The 20,614-nt window shown below is 40.6% G+C and overlaps 1 protein-coding gene across 2 annotated transcripts in view; it reads left to right on the plus strand.

Moving 5' to 3' along the window:
- Nucleotides 1-20,614, plus strand: part of SLC44A3 (solute carrier family 44 member 3) — a 268,592-nt gene that overhangs the window by 150,922 nt on the left and 97,056 nt on the right. For both annotated transcript variants that reach the window (XM_053694046.1, XM_053694047.1), the window contains exons 11-12: nt 10,006-10,159; nt 18,632-18,706. In XM_053694046.1, the coding sequence (XP_053550021.1) occupies nt 10,006-10,159; nt 18,632-18,706 (229 nt within the window). The remainder of the gene's footprint in view (nt 1-10,005; nt 10,160-18,631; nt 18,707-20,614) is intronic.

Genomic DNA, 20,614 nt, shown 5'->3' on the forward strand with positions numbered 1-20,614 from the left:
TTATTTTTCAGTGAGTTTAGTTCTCAGCTGATTTATTTCGATAGACTTGGGGATGTTATGAAGTCACCCTCTATTTACACTACTAGGTTGAAAAACACCTGTTTATAGCCAAAAATATTTGATATGTGTTTTTACGGTCTCACATATTAAATAACCTTTTACCCTGTTTCTATTACCAATGTAAGATATACAGCTCTAGCCTATAATATATAATGGTATTGTTTCATGTAAACATCCATAGAACTCTTGATATTGTTAAATAGTTACTACTCTATATACCCCATACGCTATGATATAGCTGTAATTTAAAGGAGGGGCTATACTTGAAGATGTTTAGCATATTGATCTGTTTATACTGTTTTGCCAGGTTATATCTGTTTCATACTTAGCATCTTAATATGTTTATGCACTTCTTTATACCTATCTTGCACAGTTTCGATACAGGCATGCTCATACTTACCCCATATGACGACTATGCAATGTATGACAAAGATACCCCTCTCTGAACAATAGTTCTACCTTACAAAACACTGCAGCTGATTTCTTCCCCCCCCCCCTCCATAGTTACCTACTGTCACTTCTAGAATGTTGACTATATTACAAATGGAGCTAAACATTACCCCAAAATAGGCAAGACACTACCGCCAAGTTAAAGTTATACATTACTGTAGTATCCCTCTTTACAATTTATCTATTGACTACAATACTATTCAGTAAGAGAAAGGAGGATACCTATTATACCTACCCTAACCATATGCTATATTATATCCTGTGAACTATATCATGACTAATGAGAATCCCATTAAGCTGGCTACTAACATTACTAATTCACCTGTCGCCCGGGTATAGGGCCCGTACCTGGGGAATAAGGTCTAAATACATGGGATCATGGATTACAAATGCCGTTGTCACTATACTATAACTACATCCTCACCCTAAACCTACATAAACTTTCTATATTGTTTTTATGTATAGGTTCCTTCGCTCTATTTGTAAAGTTTAGAAATATATTATAGTACATCGGCAACTCCTTACCAGAGGCAACAATTCTCTATCTAAACGCGCAATGTCTCTCTGTTAACCCTGACATGTATGATATTATTAGTTTACAGTCCCTATTATGGGGGTAGCCTCATGATATTATGTTATTGTGTGTATATATATATATAGGTATGTGGTAATTGTCTTGCTCTAAATCACCGAACATATCAAGGTCTCCTGATGATGTTTTTACATTTGATATATAAGGTTATACTCTCCTAGGCAGCCGATATATCACATAGACCCCCTCATTCCTCCTGAAAGTAAGTATATTGGCATGATAGAAATTCACTAGCTCTTTTGTCATTTCACCATAAACTATCAAATACTAGTCAACATTTCTGATAAATGGTCCAAAAGGGACCGTCTAATTCATTTAAGTTGCTTATGCTGGAAAATTTAAATGGTCGGCTGATATAAATAAGGGACGGGAACACCTATACCCGAGAATTATTTCTCCAACATAGGTGTGTCCGGTCCACGGCGTCATCCTTACTTGTGGGATATTCTCTTCCCCAACAGGAAATGGCAAAGAGCCCAGCAAAGCTGGTCACATGATCCCTCCTAGGCTCCGCCTACCCCAGTCATTCTCTTTGCCGTTGTACAGGCAACATCTCCACGGAGATGGCTTAGAGTTTTTTAGTGTTTAACTGTAGTTTTTCATTATTCAATCAAGAGTTTGTTATTTTCAAATAGTGCTGGTACGTACTATTTACTCAGAAACAGAAAAGAGATGAAGAATTCTGTTTGTATGAGGAAAATGATTTTAGCAACCGTAACTAAAATCCATGGCTGTTCCACACAGGACTGTTGAGAGCAATTAACTTCAGTTGGGGGAACAGTTTGCAGTCCCTTGCTGCTTGAGGTATGACACATTCTAACAAGACGATGTAATGCTGGAAGCTGTCATTTTCCCTATGGGATCCGGTAAGCCATGTTTTATTACGATTGTAAATAAGGGCTTCACAAGGGCTTATTTAAACTGTAGACTTTTTCTGGGCTAAATCGATTGATTATTAACACATATTTAGCCTTGAGGAATCATTTTATCTGGGTATTTTGATATAATAATATCGGCAGGCACTGTTTTAGACACCTTATTCTTTAGGGGCTTTCCCAAAGCATAGGCAGAGTCTCATTTTCGCGCCGGTATGGCGCACTTGTTTTTGAGGACAGCATGGCATGCAGCTGCATGTGTGTGGAGCTCTGATACATAGAAAGGTCTTTCTGAAGGCATCATTTGGTATCGTATTCCCCTTTGGGCTTGGTTGGGTCTCAGCAAAGCAGATTCCAGGGACTGTAAAGGGGTTAAATATAAAAACGGCTCCGGTTCCGTTATTTTAAGGGTTAAAGCTTCCAAATTTGGTGTGCAATACTTTTAAGGCTTTAAGACACTGTGGTGAAATTTTGGTGAATTTTGAACAATTCCTTCATACTTTTTCGCAATTGCAGTAATAAAGTGTGTTTAGTTTAAAATTTAAAGTGACAGTAACGGTTTTATTTTAAAACGTTTTTTGTGCTTTGTTATCAAGTTTATGCCTGTTTAACATGTCTGAACTACCAGATAGATTGTGTTCTGACTGTGGGGAAACCAAGGTTCCTTCTCATTTAACTATATGTATTTTATGTCATAAAAAAATTTAGTAAAAATGATGCCCAAGATGATTCCTCAAGTGAGGGGAGTAAGCATGGTACTGCATCATCCCCTCCTTCGTCTACACCAGTCTTGCCCATACAGGAGGCCCCTAGTACATCTAGTGCGCCAATACTCCTTACTATGCAACATTTAACGGCTGTAATGGATAATTCTATCAAAAACATTTTAGCCAATATGCCCACTTATCAGTGAAAGCGCGACTGCTCTGTTTTAGAAAATTCTGTAGAGCATGAGAACGCTGATGATATGGTTTCTGAAGGGCCCCTACACCAGTCTGAGGGGGCCAGGGAGGTTTTGTCTGAGGGAGAAATTTCAGATTCAGGAAACATTTCTCAACAAGCTGAACCTGATGTGATTACTTTTAAATTTAAGTTGGAACATCTCCGCGCTCTGCTTAAGGAGGTGTTATCCAATTTGGATGATTGTGATTATCTGGTCATTCCAGAACCACTATGTAAAATGGAAAAGTTCTTAGAGGCCCCGGGGCCCCCCGAAGCTTTTCCTATATCCAAGCGGGTGGCGTACATTGTTAGTACAGAATGGGACAGGCCCGGTATACCTTTAGTACCTCCCCCCATATTTATAAAATTGTTTTCCTATAGTCGACACCAGAAAGGACTGATGGCAGACAGTCCCCAAGGTCGAGGGGGCGGTTTCTACTCTACACAAGCGCGCCACTATACCCATAGAAGATAGTTGTGCTTTCCAAGATCCTATGGATAAAAAATTAGAAGGTCTGCTAAAGATGTTTGTTCAGCAAGGTTCCCTTCTACAACCAATTGCATGCATTGTCCCTGTCACTGCAGCCGCGTGTTTCTAGTTTGAGCTAGGAAAGGCGATTATTAGTAATTCTTCTTCTTATGAGGAGATTATGGACAGAATTCGTGCTCTTAAATTGGCTAATTCTTTCACCCTAGACGCCACCTTGCAATTGGCTAGGTTAGCGGCGAAAAAATTCTGGGTTTGCTATTGTGGCGCAGAGCGCTTTGGTTAAAATCTTGGGCAGCGGATGCGTCTTCCAAGAACAAATTGCTTGACATTCCTTTCAAGGGGAAAACACTCTTTGGCCCTGACTTGAAAGAGATTATCTCTGATATCACTGGGGGCAAGGGCCACGCCCTTCCTCAGGATAGGTCTTTTCAAGACCAAAAATAAACCTAAGTTTCGTCCCTTTCGCAGAAACGGATCAGCCCCAAGGGCTACGTCCTCTAAGCAGGAAGGTAATACTTCTCAAGCCAATCCAGCCTGGAGACCTATGCAAGGCTGGAACAAAGGAAAGCAGGCCAGGAAACCTGCCACTGCTACCAAGACAGCATGAAATGCGGGCCCCCGATCCGGGACCGGATCTGGTGGGGGGCAGACTCTCTCTCTTCGCTCAGGCTGGGGCAAGAGATGTTCTGGACCCTTGGGCGCTAGAAATAGTCTCCCAAGGTTATTCTCTGGAGTTCAAGGGGCTTCCTCCAAGGGGGAGGTTCCACAGGTCTCAGTTGTCTTCAGACCACATAAGAAGACAGGCATTCTTACATTGGGTAGAAGACCTGCTAAAAATGGGAGTGATTCATCCTGTTCCATTAGGAGAACAAGGGATGGGGTTCTACTCCAATCTGTTCATAGTTCCCAAAAAAGAGGGAACGTTCAGACCAATCTTAGATCTCAAGATCTTGAACAAGTTTCTCAAGGTTCCATCGTTCAAGATGGAAACCATTCGAACACTTCTTCCTTCCATCCAGGAAGGTCAATTCATGACCAAGGTGGATTTCAAGGATGCGTATCTACATATTCCTATCCACAAGGAACATCATCGGTTCCTAAGGTTTGAATTCCTGGACAAGCATTTCCAGTTCGTGGCGTTTTCTTTCGGATTAGCCACTGCTCCTAGGATTTTCTCATAGGTACTAGGGTCCCTTCTGGCGGTGCTAAGACCAAGGGGCATTGCTGTAGTACCTTACTTGGACGACATTCTGATTCGAGCGTCGTCCCTTCCTCAAGTAAAGGCTCACACGGACATTGTCCTGGCCTTTCTCAGATCTCACGGATGGAAAGTGAACGTGGAAAAGAGTTCTCTATCTCCGTCAACGAGGGTTCCCTTCTTGGGAACTATAATAGACTCCTTAGAAATGAGGATTTTTCTGACAGAAGCCAGAAAAACAAAACTTCTAGACTCTTGTCGGATACTTCATTCCGTTCCTCTTCCTTCCATAGCGCAGTGCATGGAAGTGATAGGTTTGATGGTAGCGGCAATGGACATAGTTCCTTTTGTGCGCATTCATCTAAGACCATTACAACTGTTCCTGCTCAGTCAGTGGAATGGGGACTATTCAGACTTGTCTCCGAAGATACAAGTAAATCAGAGGACCAGAGACTCATTCCGTTGGTGGCTGTCCCTGGACAACCTGTCACAAGGGATGACCTTCCGCAGACCAGAGTGGGTCATTGTCACGACCGACGCCAGTCTGATGGGCTGGGGCGCGGTCTGGGGATCCCTGAAAGCTCAGGGTCTTTGGTCTCGGGTAGAATCTCTTCTACCGATAAATATTCTGGAACTGAGAGCGATATTCAATGCTCTCAAAGCTTGGCCTCAGCTAGCGAGGGCCAAGTTCATACATCAACCATCAGGGGGGAACAAGGAGTTCCCTAGCGATGGAAGAAGTGACCAAAATCATTCTATGGGCGGAGTCTCACTCCTGCCACCTGTCTGCTATCCACATCCCAGGAGTGGAAAATTGGGAAGCGGATTTTCTGAGTCGTCAGACATTGCATCCGGGGGAGTGGGAACTCCATCCGGAAATCTTTGCCCAAGTCACTCAACCGTGGGGCATTCCAGACATGGATCTGATGGCCTCTCGTCAGAACTTCAGAGTTCCTTACTACGGGTACAGATCCAGGGATCCCAAGGCGGCTCTAGTGGATGCACTAGTAGCACCTTGGACCTTCAAACTAGCTTATGTGTTCCCGCCGTTTCCTCTCATCCCCAGGCTGGTAGCCAGGATCAATCAGGAGAGGGCGTCGGTGATTTTGATAGCTCCTGCGTGGCCACGCAGGACTTGGTATACAGATCTGGTGAATATGTCATCGGCTCCACCATGGAAGCTACCTTTGAGACGAGACCTTCTTGTTCTAGGTCCGTTCGACCCACTCCAGCTGACTGCTTGGAGATTGAACGCTTGATCTTATCAAAGCGAGGGTTCTCAGATTCTGTTATTAATACTCTTGTTCAGGCCTGAAAGCCTGTAACCAGAAAATTACCACATAATTTGGTATATCTGTTGGTGTGAATCTGCAGGATTCCCTTGGGACAAGGTTAAGATTCCTAAGAGTCTATCCTTCCTTCGAGAAGGATTGGAAAAAGGATTATCTGCAAGTTCCTTGATGGGACAGATTTCTGCCTTGTCTGTGTTACTTCACAAAAAGCTGGCAGCTGTGCCAGATGTTCTAGCCTTTGTTCAGGCTCTGGTTAGAATCAAGCCTGTTTACAAAATTTTGACTCCTCCTTGGAGTCTCAACCTAGTTCTTTCAGTTCTTCAGGGGGTTCCGTTTGAACCCTTACATTCCGTTGATATTAAGTTATTATCTTGGAAAGTTTTGTTTTTGGTTGCAATTTCTTCTGCTAGAAGAGTTTCAGAATTATCTGCTCTGCAGTGTTCTTCTCCTTATCTGGTGTTCCATGCAGATAAGGTGGTTTTGCGTACTAAACCTGGTTTTCTTCCAAAAGTTGTTTCTAACAAAGACATTAACCAGGAGATAGTTGTGCCTTCTTTGTGTCCTAATCCAGTTTCAAAGAAGGAACGTTTGTTGCACAACTCGGATGTAGTTCGTGCTCTCAAATTTTACTTAGCAGCTACTAAGGATTTCAGACAAACTTTGTCTTTGTTTGTTGTTTATTCTGGTAAACGGAGAGGTCAAAAAGCAACTTCTACCTCTCTCTCCTTCTGGATTAAAAGCATTATCCGATTGGCTTATGAGACTGCCGGACGGCAGCCTCCTGAAAGAATCACAGCTCATTCCACTAGGGCTGTGGCTTCCACATGGGCCTTCAAGAACGAGGCTTCTGTTGATCAGATATGTAGGGCAGCGACTTGGTCTTCACTGCACACTTTTACCAAATTTTACAAGTTTGATACTTTTGCTTCTTCTGAGGCTATTTTTGGGAGAAAGGTTTTGCAAGCCGTGGTGCCTTCCATTTAGGTGACCTGATTTGCTCCCTCCCTTCATCCGTGTCCTAAAGCTTTGGTATTGGTTCCCACAAGTAAGGATGACGCCGTGGACCGGACACACCTATGTTGGAGAAAACAGAATTTATGTTTACCTGATAAATTACTTTCTCCAACGGTGTGTCCGGTCCACGGCCCGCCCTGGTTTTTTTAATCAGGTCTGATAATTTATTTTCTTTAACTACAGTCACCACGGTAACATATGGTTTCTCCTATGCAAATATTCCTCCTTTACGTCGGTCGAATGACTGGGGTAGGCGGAGCCTAGGAGGGATCATGTGACCAGCTTTGCTGGGCTCTTTGCCATTTCCTGTTGGGGAAGAGAATATCCCACAAGTAAGGATGACGCCGTGGACCGGACACACCGTTGGAGAAAGTAATTTATCAGGTAAACATAAATTCTGTTTTTAGGATACTAAATGCTTAGTTGCTATATCAAGAGCTACCTCAGCTAGCCAACTTTCTCCCATTGTATTTGTTAAGCTATACACACAAGGAATCCTGATGTATCTATGCCTACCATCTTTATAATGTACTAAATATATATATTTTTTTTAAAAGTCTACAATACTTCATCCTCCATATATCTATGTTTATATGCCCTTATCCCTACTAATAAAACAACCATTACATTCCTACCGCTAAAATATAAAATGCTGACTCACTCTTACATCTATTCTATGTACACTGTTGGAGGCTGATATACTTATCTGCTTATGAGCTATGTGATTATAATACTACTATATCTTTAAATCTCCCGGACACGTCCCCCCCCCCTCCTTCCCCAATATTAAAGCAGCTCTGTTCTGCTAATTTACCCTTATTCATTATCAAATGGTCCAAAATTGACCCTCACGTAGCTACCAACTGACATAAAATGACTTATCTATCTCGCCCATTAGAGGCCTATGCCGTAGTTACATCAATTCTCATAATCAAGAAAAATGAGGTTTCATTTCTGTATGTTTTATCTTATTGTTGATACTTGCCTGTTTATTATTACCTACCATGTCTTAAAGGGACAGTCTACACCAGAATTTTTATTGTTTTAAAAGATACATAATCTCTTTATTACCCATTTCCCAGTTTTGCATAACTAACACATTTATAATAATATACTTTTAACCTCTGTGATTATCTTGTATCTAAGCCTCTGCAAACTGCCCCTTTTTCAGTTCTTTTGACAGACTTGCAGTCTAGCCAATCAGTGCCTGCTCCCAGATAACTTCTCGTGCACAAGCACAGTGTTATCTATATGAAATATGTGAACTAACATCTTCTAGTGGTGAAAAACTGTTAAAATGCATTCTGAAAGAGGTGGGCTTCAAGGTCTAAGACATTAGCATATGAACCTCCTAGGTTAAGCTTTCAACTAAGAATACCAAGAGAACAAAGCAAAATTGGTGATAAAAGTAAATCGGAAAATTGTTTAAAATTACATGCTCTATCTGAATCATGAAAGTTTATTTTGGCCTAGACTGTCCCTTTAATCTATATACGTGTGTGTTCCTCACACAGTTATTTCTATTTTTGTTTGTATTGCAACAAGGCATTGATTCATTGTACAACTACTGCAACATCTTGTATCCTCATTATCTTTGTCAATGTACTAAAACCTCAATAATAAAAATTAAAAAAAAAAAAATCTTAGGAGTGTGCATGCATCTTTAGTACGCTGTGACAGCAGTGTTTGCAACAAACTATAACATTGCTACAAATGTGATAATAAAAGTAAATTGGAAAGTTGTTTAAAACTCACATTCTATCTGAACCATGAATGTTTATTTGACACTTTATTCTCCCTGTAAAAATACCTGCTCTATCTGAACCATAACAGTTTCATTTTGACTTTACTGTCCCTTTTAATTGAGGTCCAAAATTGCACAAGTGAAGAAGCGGGATTATTTAGCCCTGGAGAATAATCGTAAAACTCTTGTTCATTTTAAAATGTGTTTTTCAGATGAAATAAAATAAATGTAATATTTCCTTTGTTCTTTGTTTACTGTAATGTGTCTCAAAATGTAGCTCAGCTGTATGATCCTAATGTTGCCAAACAGTGTAATTTACTGATGAACCAAAACTAATCTGGATCCTATTCTTACGTAAAACATTGTTTTTGAAACTTTTCTCAATTACTGTATTGTTAATCATTTTCTTTGCAATGTGTAGGGACTTGGTAACCCTTCATAAATAGGGCTATTTTGCCCCAGTGTGTATATATATATATATATAACACACAGAGAAAACCCAGCACTCACAAGCTCTCAGCTAAGATTTAAAAGCAAAAAAGGAAAGGTTAGTTACCGCATCTGGCCAAATGGGACAAGCCCAGGTACCTCGTCAAGGTCCTTTCCAATACCTGGGACCCTAAAACAGCCACACAATGCAAGCTTTCAAATCCAAACAAACTGGGAACAAGGGAAGGGTGCACAGGAATATGTAATCACCCTAGACATATACAAAACACGGAAGAGAACTGCACTCTCATACTGGACCGGATACACATCCCATGACCCTGCAACATGCTCAGCCCTGGGTGCCACTGGCACTCACAGGAAGCTGTGCTGTTCCCAGAGTCACAGGCAGTTAACCCCAGTCAGGTCTGGGTGCAAGAACCATAGGGAAAATTACAAAACAAATTAATACAACAGACAGAGAAAACCCAGCACTCACTTACAAGCTCTCAGCTAAGATTTAAAAGCAAAAATGGAAAGGTTAGTCACCGCATCTGGCCAAATGGGACAAGCCCAGGTACCTCGTCAAGGTCCTTTCCAATACCTGGGAATATATATATTGTATATGTAGGACAGAGGTGGTCTCCATTTTGAAGCCTAAAGAGTCAGATTGGTTATTATGGGCTATGCAATATCATGCACCAATCGGCCAGTCTGCACCCTCCAAGACTGGCCCTAGGAGCTTGGAAGTGGAACAGACTTGAGTGCTACATACATATATAAAAAGATACAATATATGTAAAACTGCCTTGCACATAATGCTCAGACAAACACCCCTATATATATTATGGCTTTTATATCATTTTAAGAAGCATTTTATAATGACTTATTACATGTAAATAATGTTCTTGTTATTTTTCAGAGCAAAAAAGGAGGTTCAGCATCCAATCCTGTCTTCTATGTCTCTCTTGTTTTTGTATCATCTTGGCACAGCAATTAAAGGATCCTTATTGCTACCAATTATAAGAATTCCAAGGATAATTTTCATATATAGTTCTCAGTTACTAAATAAATGGGTAAGTCAATGAATGCATGTTGTTTTAGTTATCAATCAGTTATCAATGTATGTTTTAAAGGGACATTGAATAGGGGTGCAATTTAAACAGGGGTGCTGTGTGTATTTGCATTTCTTTTCATTGGATAACATGTTCTCTTGTGAAACTAGTGCATTGGAAGAACCTTCTTTTAGGTCAAGTACTCAGCCTTTTATTACAATTCTCAAAATCTTTAAGCATTTAAATTCTTCTGGCAGTTGAGATGCGTACAGCGAAAATCAGTAGTACTAATATGACGAATTTAATCATTTGGATTGTCAGAGGAGAAGTTTTGCTAATCTAACAAATACAATATATGGTTATCTTCACATTAGCTGCATTTTAAAAGATCTACCTAATGAGTGCAAATATATTTTGCTATAGAATGCATCTATATGGGTAAAAAAAATCAGAAAAATATTGCAGATACACTTTAAAAATAGCTGCATATAAGTCAAGCTATACTTAAAGGGACACTGTACCCAAATTTTTTCTTTTGTATTTCAGATAGAGCATGCAATTTTAAGCAACTTTCTAATTTACTCCTATTATCAATTTTTCTTCGTTCTCTTGCTATCATTATTTGAAAAAGAAGGCATCTAAGCTTTTTTTTTGGTTTCAGTACTCTGGACAGCACTTTTTTATTGGTGGATGAATTTATCCACCAATCAGCAAGGACAACCCAGGTTGTTCACCAAAAATGGGCCGGCATCTAAACTTACATTCTTGCATTTCAAATAAAGATACCAAGAGAATGAAGAAAATTTGATAATAGGAGTAAATTAGAAAGTTGCTTAAAATTTCATGCTCAATCTGAATCACGAAAGAAAATTTTTGGGTACAGTGTCCCTTTAATGAGCCAATAATATTTTTTTCTGTACAAATGGGTCAAATAAACCATACTCATATTTCAATGATTATTCAAGAAGATCTCCAAAAAAACAACAAAGGAGCTTGGCAACCATTTCAAAGTGACCAGAAACGATAGTCATTTTAAAATAACGTTTTTACTGTTCCTGTTGCATGATATAGAAAGGGTGCAGCTTAATCTAAAGTAAGACTTTAAAGGGATAGAAAACCCTTTTTTTTTTTTCTTTCATGACTCCGATAGAGCAGGCAATTTTAAGCAACTTTCTAATTTACTTCTATTATCAATTTTTCTTTGTACACTTTGTATCCTTAGTTGAAAAGCAGGAACGTTAAGCTTAGGAGCCGGCCCATTTTTGGTTCAGCACTTGGGTAGCTCTTGCTGATTGGTGGGTAAATGTAGCCACCAATCAACAAGCGCTACCCAGGGTTCTGAACCAAAAATGGGCAGGCTCTTAAGCTTACATTCCTGCTTTTTCAAATAGATTTCAAGAGAAAGATAATACGAGTAAATTAGAAAGTTGCTTAAAATTGCTGCTCTATCTGAATCATGAAAGAAAAAAATTGGGTTTACTATCCCTTTAAGATAACTAACGTGTAGAATGTCCCTTTAACAATGATGGCAGATGTGGCTTAAAATGAAATAATATCAGCAGCTTGTTCAAACTCAGACCTACAAATACAGCTGGCTAAGATGTACATATATGCAGCCAGTACAAGCACCTCCCTGGCGGTTGTAACTTCTCATCTGTTTGCAGAAGTGTACAGTAACTTAATAAGTCAAAACACGTTAGCTGTTTCTTAGTGATACTTTATCTCAAATACTCTTGTAGTGTCATTTTAATGGAGTCACAAAAGTCAAGTTTTATCATATTTATTTGCTTCCCATGCATTCCTATTATATTAAAAAATAAATTAAACTTCTTCCAACGGTCATCTGTAAACTACTTGAGGTGCAGATGGGTGTTTTATACCTAGGGGGAGACTTTAATGCACCCCTTGATGCATCTCCAGCACTCCCCACAAAATCCTGAAGCGCATAGCTGCCTCATTGGAAGAATTATCTGTACATGACATTTGGCGCACGCATCACCCATCTGTTAAAAACTATACCTTTTACTCGCACCCACACAGAAAGTACTCCAGGATTGATTATCTGTTCACTGACTTTACGGACCTTATAATCACTAAAAGTAGTAATATTCATGCAATCACGTGGTCCGATCATGCCCCAGCCGGTTGCTTAATCCAGTGGCCCAGCGTCTCTATCACACCTTATATGTGGAGACTCGATGACACACTTTTAGATGATCAAGTGTTTAGCTCTGATATCCGAAAGTCATTAACAGAATTCTTCCACCTCAATGCTAATGAACGCATAAAGAGCTCCACTATCTGGGAAGTGCATAAGTGCGCTATCAGGGGCCTCCTGATCAGACAGAGGACAGGACTGAATAGATTAAGGAGGGAGCGTTACTAAACTCTTTTGACCCGGGTCGAAAGTGCAGAACAACATCACAAAAAACATCCGTCTAACGAGGATAAGCTGAAGCTCTTAACCTTAGCCAGAGCGGACTTGCTGCAGTTCCTGCAGGAAGACTATAAAAAAAAGCACTTATTCTGAGACAGCTCTACTTTGAGCAAGGTGACAAGGCTGGGACGCTCCTTGCCAGAGCTATTGCGAGGAAAAAACTGAAGGCCTACGTGCACCATATGATAGATAGACAGGGTACGGTCAGGGCAAATGGGGAGTCAATAGCTGATACCTTTAGGGCATATTACGAGTCCCTCTACAACCTTCAACACACTAACCAGATTGGTGATGATATTCTCTTACCATCACAAGAGGATGTAGGTGTCCAAGAATACCTTGAAGGTGTTGACCTGCCTAAGCTCACAGAGGAGGAGGCGGAATTATTGGACTCCCCAATTACAATGGAGGAAATCAAAAAGCTATCAAAGATCTCCCATCTGGGAAAAGCCCCGGGACAGATGGCTATGGAATTAAGTACTATAAGGTTTACGCGGATATCCTGGCTTCCGAAATGACAACTATATTCAATTCATTATAACAAACCCCCAGTCTTCCAGGCTCTATGCTGGAGGCTTATATCATCGTTAACCCTAAGCCTGGGAAACCACAGGATAAACCTGAGAACTTCAGGCCCAGGAAATCAAAAAAGCTATCAAAGATCTCCCATCGGGGAAAAGCCCCAGGCCAGATCGCTATGGACTTAAGTACTATAAGGTTTACGCGGATATCCTGGCTCCCAAAATGACAACTATATTCAATTCATTATCACAAACCCCTAGTCTTCAAGGCTCTATGCTGGAGGCTTATATCACGGTTATTCCTAAGCCTGGGAAACCACAGGATAAACCCGAGAACTTCAGGCCCATATCCTTGCTGAATTCGGACGTGAAGATCCTCGCCAAGGTGTTGGCCAACCGCTTGAACAGATACCTTCCTGGTTTAATCTCCACTGATCAGAATAATACCCTTAAGATCTTGTAAATGATAACTCATGCCCAGATAAACAAAATGCCACTCTCCCCGGTCACAACAGATGCCGAAAAGGCGTTTGACCGGGTTAGCTGGTCATTCATTTGGCTTACGCTGAAGAAATTCGGCTTTGGGCCCAGGTTTATAAACCGAGTGATGTCCCTGTACTCGGCACCAAATGCGAGGGTAAGAGTCAATGGTACACTTTCAAACACCTTCCTAATCAAAAACGGGACTAGGCAGGGGTGCCCCCTCTCGCCACTCTTGTTCGCCCTCACTATTGAGGTTCTGGCAAGTAAAATCAGAGCTAACCCACGGATTAGGGGATTTTCCATCGGTAACACCGAACACAAACTATCAATGTATGTCCTACTGACTATCTCAGATTCCGCTAATTCATTACATGAGGCCCTTTCGGAGTTCTCGCTCTTCGTTGGGGTATCAAACTTTGTCCTCAACCCCCTGAAGTCCGAGATCCTGAATATCACAGAGCCACCTGACCTGTTCGATGCCCTTAGCTCTAACTGCCCAATAAAAATAGCTCACCACACTATAAAATACCTGGGGATAACAATTTCACCTAACATAGCTGAGATTACGGACCTCAATTACAAAAGTATTTGGGATGATATCCTTAGGGATCTATCTAATTGGAAAAAAATCTCATGGATGGTCCGAGTTGGGATCATTAAAATGAATGTTCTACTGAGAGTGTTGTATGTGATGCAGACGGTTCTGCTATCACCGGTCTCACAGTACATACAACACATTTAATCAGCTATAGAAGCTTATATTTGGAACGAGCTAAGGCCCAGAATTAGAAAACATACCATTTACATGCCCAGAGATAGGGGTGGACTCTTTTGAGGGAGTACCAGAGGGCTATAGCTCTCCAGAGATTGGTGGAATGGAGCTAGGGTTTACGTAACAAAGCGTGGATACAAATTGATAACAAGGTTATGCGACAAGGTAATGTTGGGGCACTGGCCTGGGTCTCCACAAAAAATTGCCCAGAAACTATCACACTTTACCCTATGATAGCAGAAGTATTTAAGAGGTAGGACAAACTTTTTTGTGAGTATTCATATGTTTCTACTTTTACCTCACCGACCACCCCCATTCGGAAGAACCCGGACTTGGGAATGGAGTATGGGCCACATGCCCCGGGAGAGTATTACACTTTAGCTGAGGCCTCCATTTCTAACATATTACAGCAAGATAAAATTAAAACTCAGGCAGAGCTAGCTGATTGGGACCCGGGTATCTTTGCATCTTGGTATAGAGTGGCGCAGATCACACACTATTTCGATACTCACAAGGAAAAGCCGGCACATACAAGACGTAGAACACTTTTCGAGGTGCTTTGTACAATGCCTCAGACACCAACTCATCTGATATCACAGTTATACAAACTCCTACTGACGAAGGGAGGATCTGACCTCCCGAAATATGCGTCCGCCTGGCAGACTGAGCTTGGACAAGAGATAGAGACTAAGGATTGGATTAAGATTTTTGGAAGAGCAAAAAAGGCCTCAGTCTCGATGAGAATCCAGGAGACGCATTATAAATTACTGAGTAGGTGGTATTTAACACCCCATCGACTTCAAAGAATTTACCCACACACAAGCGGGGCATGCTGGAGAGGCTGCGGAGAGGAAGGTACCCTCCTACATATTTGGTGGACCTGCCCATGTATACTGCCCTTTTGGGAGGGGGTGCTGGGAGAGATGAGTAACATTTTCAAGATTATCATCCCTCCAAAGCCAACATATCTGAAGTATCACAATCTGCCTAAGATTGTTGGGGAAGATAAGTATCTGCTACTTTTGTTGATGCTAAATGGCGCAAAGGGGCTTATCCCGGTGCACTGGAAGAAACCACAGTCACCGAGCGTTCAGGAATGGAGGGCTAAAGTTGGGGACTTAGACTAGAAAGGTACCATTATCTAAAAATTGGCAAACTAGCTACACATGAAATGATGACTTGGGTGGGTAGGGGGCTATAACTCAACTAATCTGAATACCAAGAGGTAGAACAGACGGGACGCTATCACAGCCACTGGGGATGCTACCATTGCCTTCCCCTTCCTCTCTTCCCTCCCCCTCCCCATTTTTTCTCCCTCTTCCCTTCCTCCCTCCTTCTCTACTCTCCCTCCTCTTCTTTCACTTCCTATATTACCATTTATTCTGTTTTCCTAATCCTACACCCGCCTGGGTGGAAACATCAGGCATTAAGATAACATCAGCTGTATGAAGTAAGCAGGCTGAGTACTTACATTTACATTGTAACTAGAAACCTGATGTAAAGTTTCTAAGAATAAGATTGACGATATGGACTATATATAGCAACGAGCATTTCAGCTCGTTGAAGCAAGCTCAAAATTAATGGACCAGTTATAATCTACCTATGATGAGAGGACGACGTGACTCTTTGGCTTGAGCAAATTAGCCAGCAGAGGCTTGCACGTACTCAAGGACTTACTGATATATTCAAACCTATGATTAAGTTCTCATTTTTGTTATATTGATATATGTGTCATGTTACTCTTTTTAACAATATAGCTTGTTTTTTTGTTTTTTTTTTAAATTAAACAAATAAACGTGTCCACCAATAGAAAACTCAGCGCTTCAATTATTAAAGGGACACTGTACCCAAAATTTTTCTTTCGTGATTCAGATTGAGCATGAAATTTTAAGCAACGTTCTAATTTACTCCTATTATCAAATTTTCTTCATTCTCTTGGTATCTTTATTTGAAATGCAAGAATGTAAGTTTAGATGCCGGCCCATGTTTGGTGAACAACCTGGGTTGTCCTTGCTGATTGGTGGATAAATTCATCCACCAATAAAAAAGTGCTGTCCAGAGTACTGAAACCAAAAAAAAACTTGCCTTCTTTTTCAAATAATGATAGCAAGAGAACAAATAAAAATTGATAATAGGAGTAAATTAGAAAGTTGCTTAAAATTGCATGCTCTTTCTGAATTACAAAAGAAAATATTTGGGTTCAGTGTCCCTTTAAGTAAAACCACATTAAAATGCTTGTATCCATGTGTGTAAACCGCACTAATATTTGTCATTTTGCTCCCTTTAATACTACAGTTATTTGTAATTGTTGTGGGGGCAGTGATGAAGGACTGGTGTGTAAAGCATATGTTAATACTTCTTTTCTGTACCGTATGTGTTAGCTCTTTACCCCACTGCTTACTACAGAGATCTCCAGAAAGCAGATGGAGGATTTTGTAGCACAATTAGGTTCAGATTTGTGTGGCTGAGTTAAGGCTGCGTGGTTTATAACTAGTAATTGTAGAATGTAGACATCATTTGACATGTCACATGTTAACATACATGCATTACTTATACTGCATAACACTTTTCCCTCTCATCATTTTTTAGCAGTGTGTGCAATTATTTTTGACTAAAATCTGTTTGCTATTTATCCTTGAGTTTAGCCAAACTTGGAAATGTTTTAAAAGGTACTAACACACATACAGAAACTCGCACATAGACATTCACCCACACACATATGTACACTCTCACACACACTCTCTCTCGCTCACACTCTGTCTCTCTATCTCGCTCAACTCTCTCGCTCTCTCTCACACACACACACTCTCTTTTTCTCTCTCTCTCTCTTACGTGCACACACACACTCTCTTTTTCTCTCTCTCTCTCACACGCGCACACACACACACACTCTCTCTTGCTCACTCTCTCTCTCTCACACACACATTCTCTCGTTCACACTCTCTCACACACACTCTCTCACACATGCTCACATTCTCTCTCTTGCTCACACTCTCTCTTACACACACACACACACACACACACACTCTCTTGCTCACACACACATACTCACACACACACGCTCACTCACACACGCATACACACTCTCTCTCACATACACACACACACACTCTCTCTCTCTCATATACACACACACACACTCTCTCTCTCTCTCACATACACACTCTTGCTCACACTCTCTCACACTCTCTATCACACATACACAAACACTCTCGCTCACACTCTCTCACACATACACAGACACAGTTTCTTGCACACGCTCTCTCTCTCACACATATACACACTCACACTCTTGCACACACACACTCTCTCTTGCACACAGCTACTCTCACACACTTGTAGCCACACACACAAAGACACTCACAAGAAAGAGCAAATTAAAATATCCTGTCTTAGATAAAACAAAGAAAAAAACTGTCTTTAGTGTTCCTTTAATATGAAAACAAAATTTTTTCACAAATCTTGCAAACGTTTTCAAGCTGCAAGTTATCTGGTGTACTAAAGACAGATCACACTCCTAGCCAAGGAGTTCCCGCTCCCTATGTTTCTTTTCAAAAAATATATGATATTAAGAGGAACATGACCAAATTATCCAAATTGAAGTCATAATGAGTGAATCATTGTCTGTATAATTTAATCAGAAAAAAAACAATTTCCACTGAATAAGGAAATGTAATTTATACCGGAACAGGGGGATCTGTTATATAGCTGGCAAGACATAAGGGATTTACATTCCATTCTTTATGCAACATGAAATATATTATTAAAAATGTATAATGCAGAACACACAGATCAAAGGCGCTGTAGTGCACTTCCTTAGTATAAGCTAGTAGCGTTTTACATCACTTTGAATTTGAAACAATAGCACAGTTTTTTTGTGGGCACTGTGACAGCAATGGGGACATCTTGTGTGATATGTTTTCATTTTAAGTAAAGACAGCAAGTGCTCTTATTGAATTTGTCTGCTGTCACAAATGGCAGTGACAATGCTATTTCCTGTTTGGCAAGAACCCAGAGGTTATTGCTCTACAGATTCGTGCAGCTGTTAAACCAGTTGTTTTCTTTCCAAAGCAACATGTTCTGCTCGGTGGGAAAAGACATTTAGTTCATTTATCCTTATTGTAAAAAACAAACAAAAAAAAAAACAGCCCTAGCAGCACCGGAAAGGGTGTGATAAAATGATTTGATCCATAAAAATCAGAAATAAGTGTGATGATTTTTGTTCTGTTAAATGCAAAAAAGAAGTTGTGTCAGAACTAATTCTGTGTTTATTTGTTTAGGATAAGGCGTGCACCAGGTGTCCCTCGCAGTGTTGTTTTTGGTGTATTCAAAAGTACTTGCGATACCTAAATCAGGTAAAGTGAAATATATTAAAGAAATAAATATATGTATTATTATTAATATAGTCATTATTATTTAATTGTAAAGCACCGCCACATTCTGTAGCGCTAGGTACATGAGTAGGGGTTGTATTTACCAGTTTTATACATCTGCTTCATTTTAACAATAAATTACCATTGTGATGATTATATTTCTCCAACATAGGTGTGTCCGGTCCACGGCGTCATCCTTACTTGTGGGATATTCTCTTCCCCAACAGGAAATGGCAAAGAGCCCAGCAAAGCTGGTCACATGATCCCTCCTAGGCTCCGCCTACCCCAGTCATTCTCTTTGCCGTTGTACAGGCAACATCTCCACGGAGATGGCTTAGAGTTTTTATTATTCAATCAAGAGTTTGTTATTTTGAAATAGTGCTGGTATGTACTATTTACTCAGAAACAGAAAAGAGATGAAGATTTCTGTTTGTATGAGGAAAATGATTTTAGCAACCGTAACTAAAATCCATGGCTGTTCCACACAGGACTGTTGAGAGCAATTAACTTCAGTTGGGGGAACAGTGTGCAGTCTCTTGCTGCTTGAGGTATGACACATTCTAACAAGACGATGTAATGCTGGAAGCTGTCATTTTCCCTATGGGATCCGGTAAGCCATGTTTATTACGATCGTAAATAAGGGCTTCACAAGGGCTTATTAAGACTGTAATATCGGCAGGCACTGTATTAGACACCTTATTCCTTAGGGGCTTTCCCAAAGCTTAAGCAGAGCCTCATTTTCGCGCCGGTGTGGCGCACTTGTTTTTGAGAGCATGGCATGCAGTCGCATGTGAGAGGAGCTCTGATACTTAGAAAAGACTTTCTGAAGGCGTCATTTGGTATCGTATTCCCCTTTGGGCTTGGTTGGGTCTCAGCAAAGCAGATACCAGGGACTGTAAAGGGGTTAAAGTTTAAAACGGCTCCGGTTCCGTTATTTTAAGGGTTAAAGCTTCCAAATTTGGTGTGCAATACTTTTAAGGCTTTAAGACACTGTGGTGAAAATTTGGTGAATTTTGAACAATTCCTTCATGTTTTTTCGCAATTGCAGTAATAAAGTGTGTTCAGTTTAAAATTTAAAGTGACAGTAACGGTTTTATTTTAAAACGTTTTTGTACTTTGTTATCAAGTTTATGCCTGTTTAACATGTCTGAACTACCAGATAGACTGTGTTCTGAATGTGGGGAAGCCAGAATTCCTATTCATTTAAATAAATGTGATTTATGTGATAATGACAATGATGCCCAAGATGATTCCTCAAGTGAGGGGAGTAAGCATGGTACTGCATCATTCCCTCCTTCGTCTACACGAGTCTTGCCCACTCAGGAGGCCCCTAGTACATCTAGCGCGCCAATACTCCTTACTATGCAACAATTAACGGCTGTAATGGATAATTCTGTCAAAAACATTTTAGCCAAAATGAATCCTTGTCAGCGTAAGCGTGGCTGCTCTGTTTTAGATACTGAAGAGCATGACAACGCTGATATTAATATCTCTGAAGGGCCCCTAACCCAGTCTGATGGGGCCAGGGAGGTTTTGTCTGAGGGAGAAATTACTGATTCAGGGAACATTTCTCAACAGGCTGAACCTGATGTGATTGCATTTAAATTTAAGTTGATTAAGGAGGTATTATCCACTCTGGATGATTGTGAAAAGTTGGTCATCCCAGAGAAACTATGTAAAATGGACAAGTTCCTAGAGGTGCCGGGGCTCCCAGAAGCTTTTCCTATACCCAAGCGGGTGGCGGACATTGTTAATAAAGAATGGGAAAGGCCCGGTATTCCTTTCGTCCCTCCCCCCATATTTAAAAAATTGTTTCCTATGGTCGACCCCAGAAAGGACTTATGGCAGACAGTCCCCAAGGTCGAGGGAGCGGTTTCCACTTTAAACAAA

The sequence above is a fragment of the Bombina bombina genome, chromosome 10 (genome assembly GCF_027579735.1).
Source record: "Bombina bombina isolate aBomBom1 chromosome 10, aBomBom1.pri, whole genome shotgun sequence".
In the NCBI taxonomy this organism is placed as follows: Eukaryota; Metazoa; Chordata; class Amphibia; order Anura; family Bombinatoridae; genus Bombina; species Bombina bombina.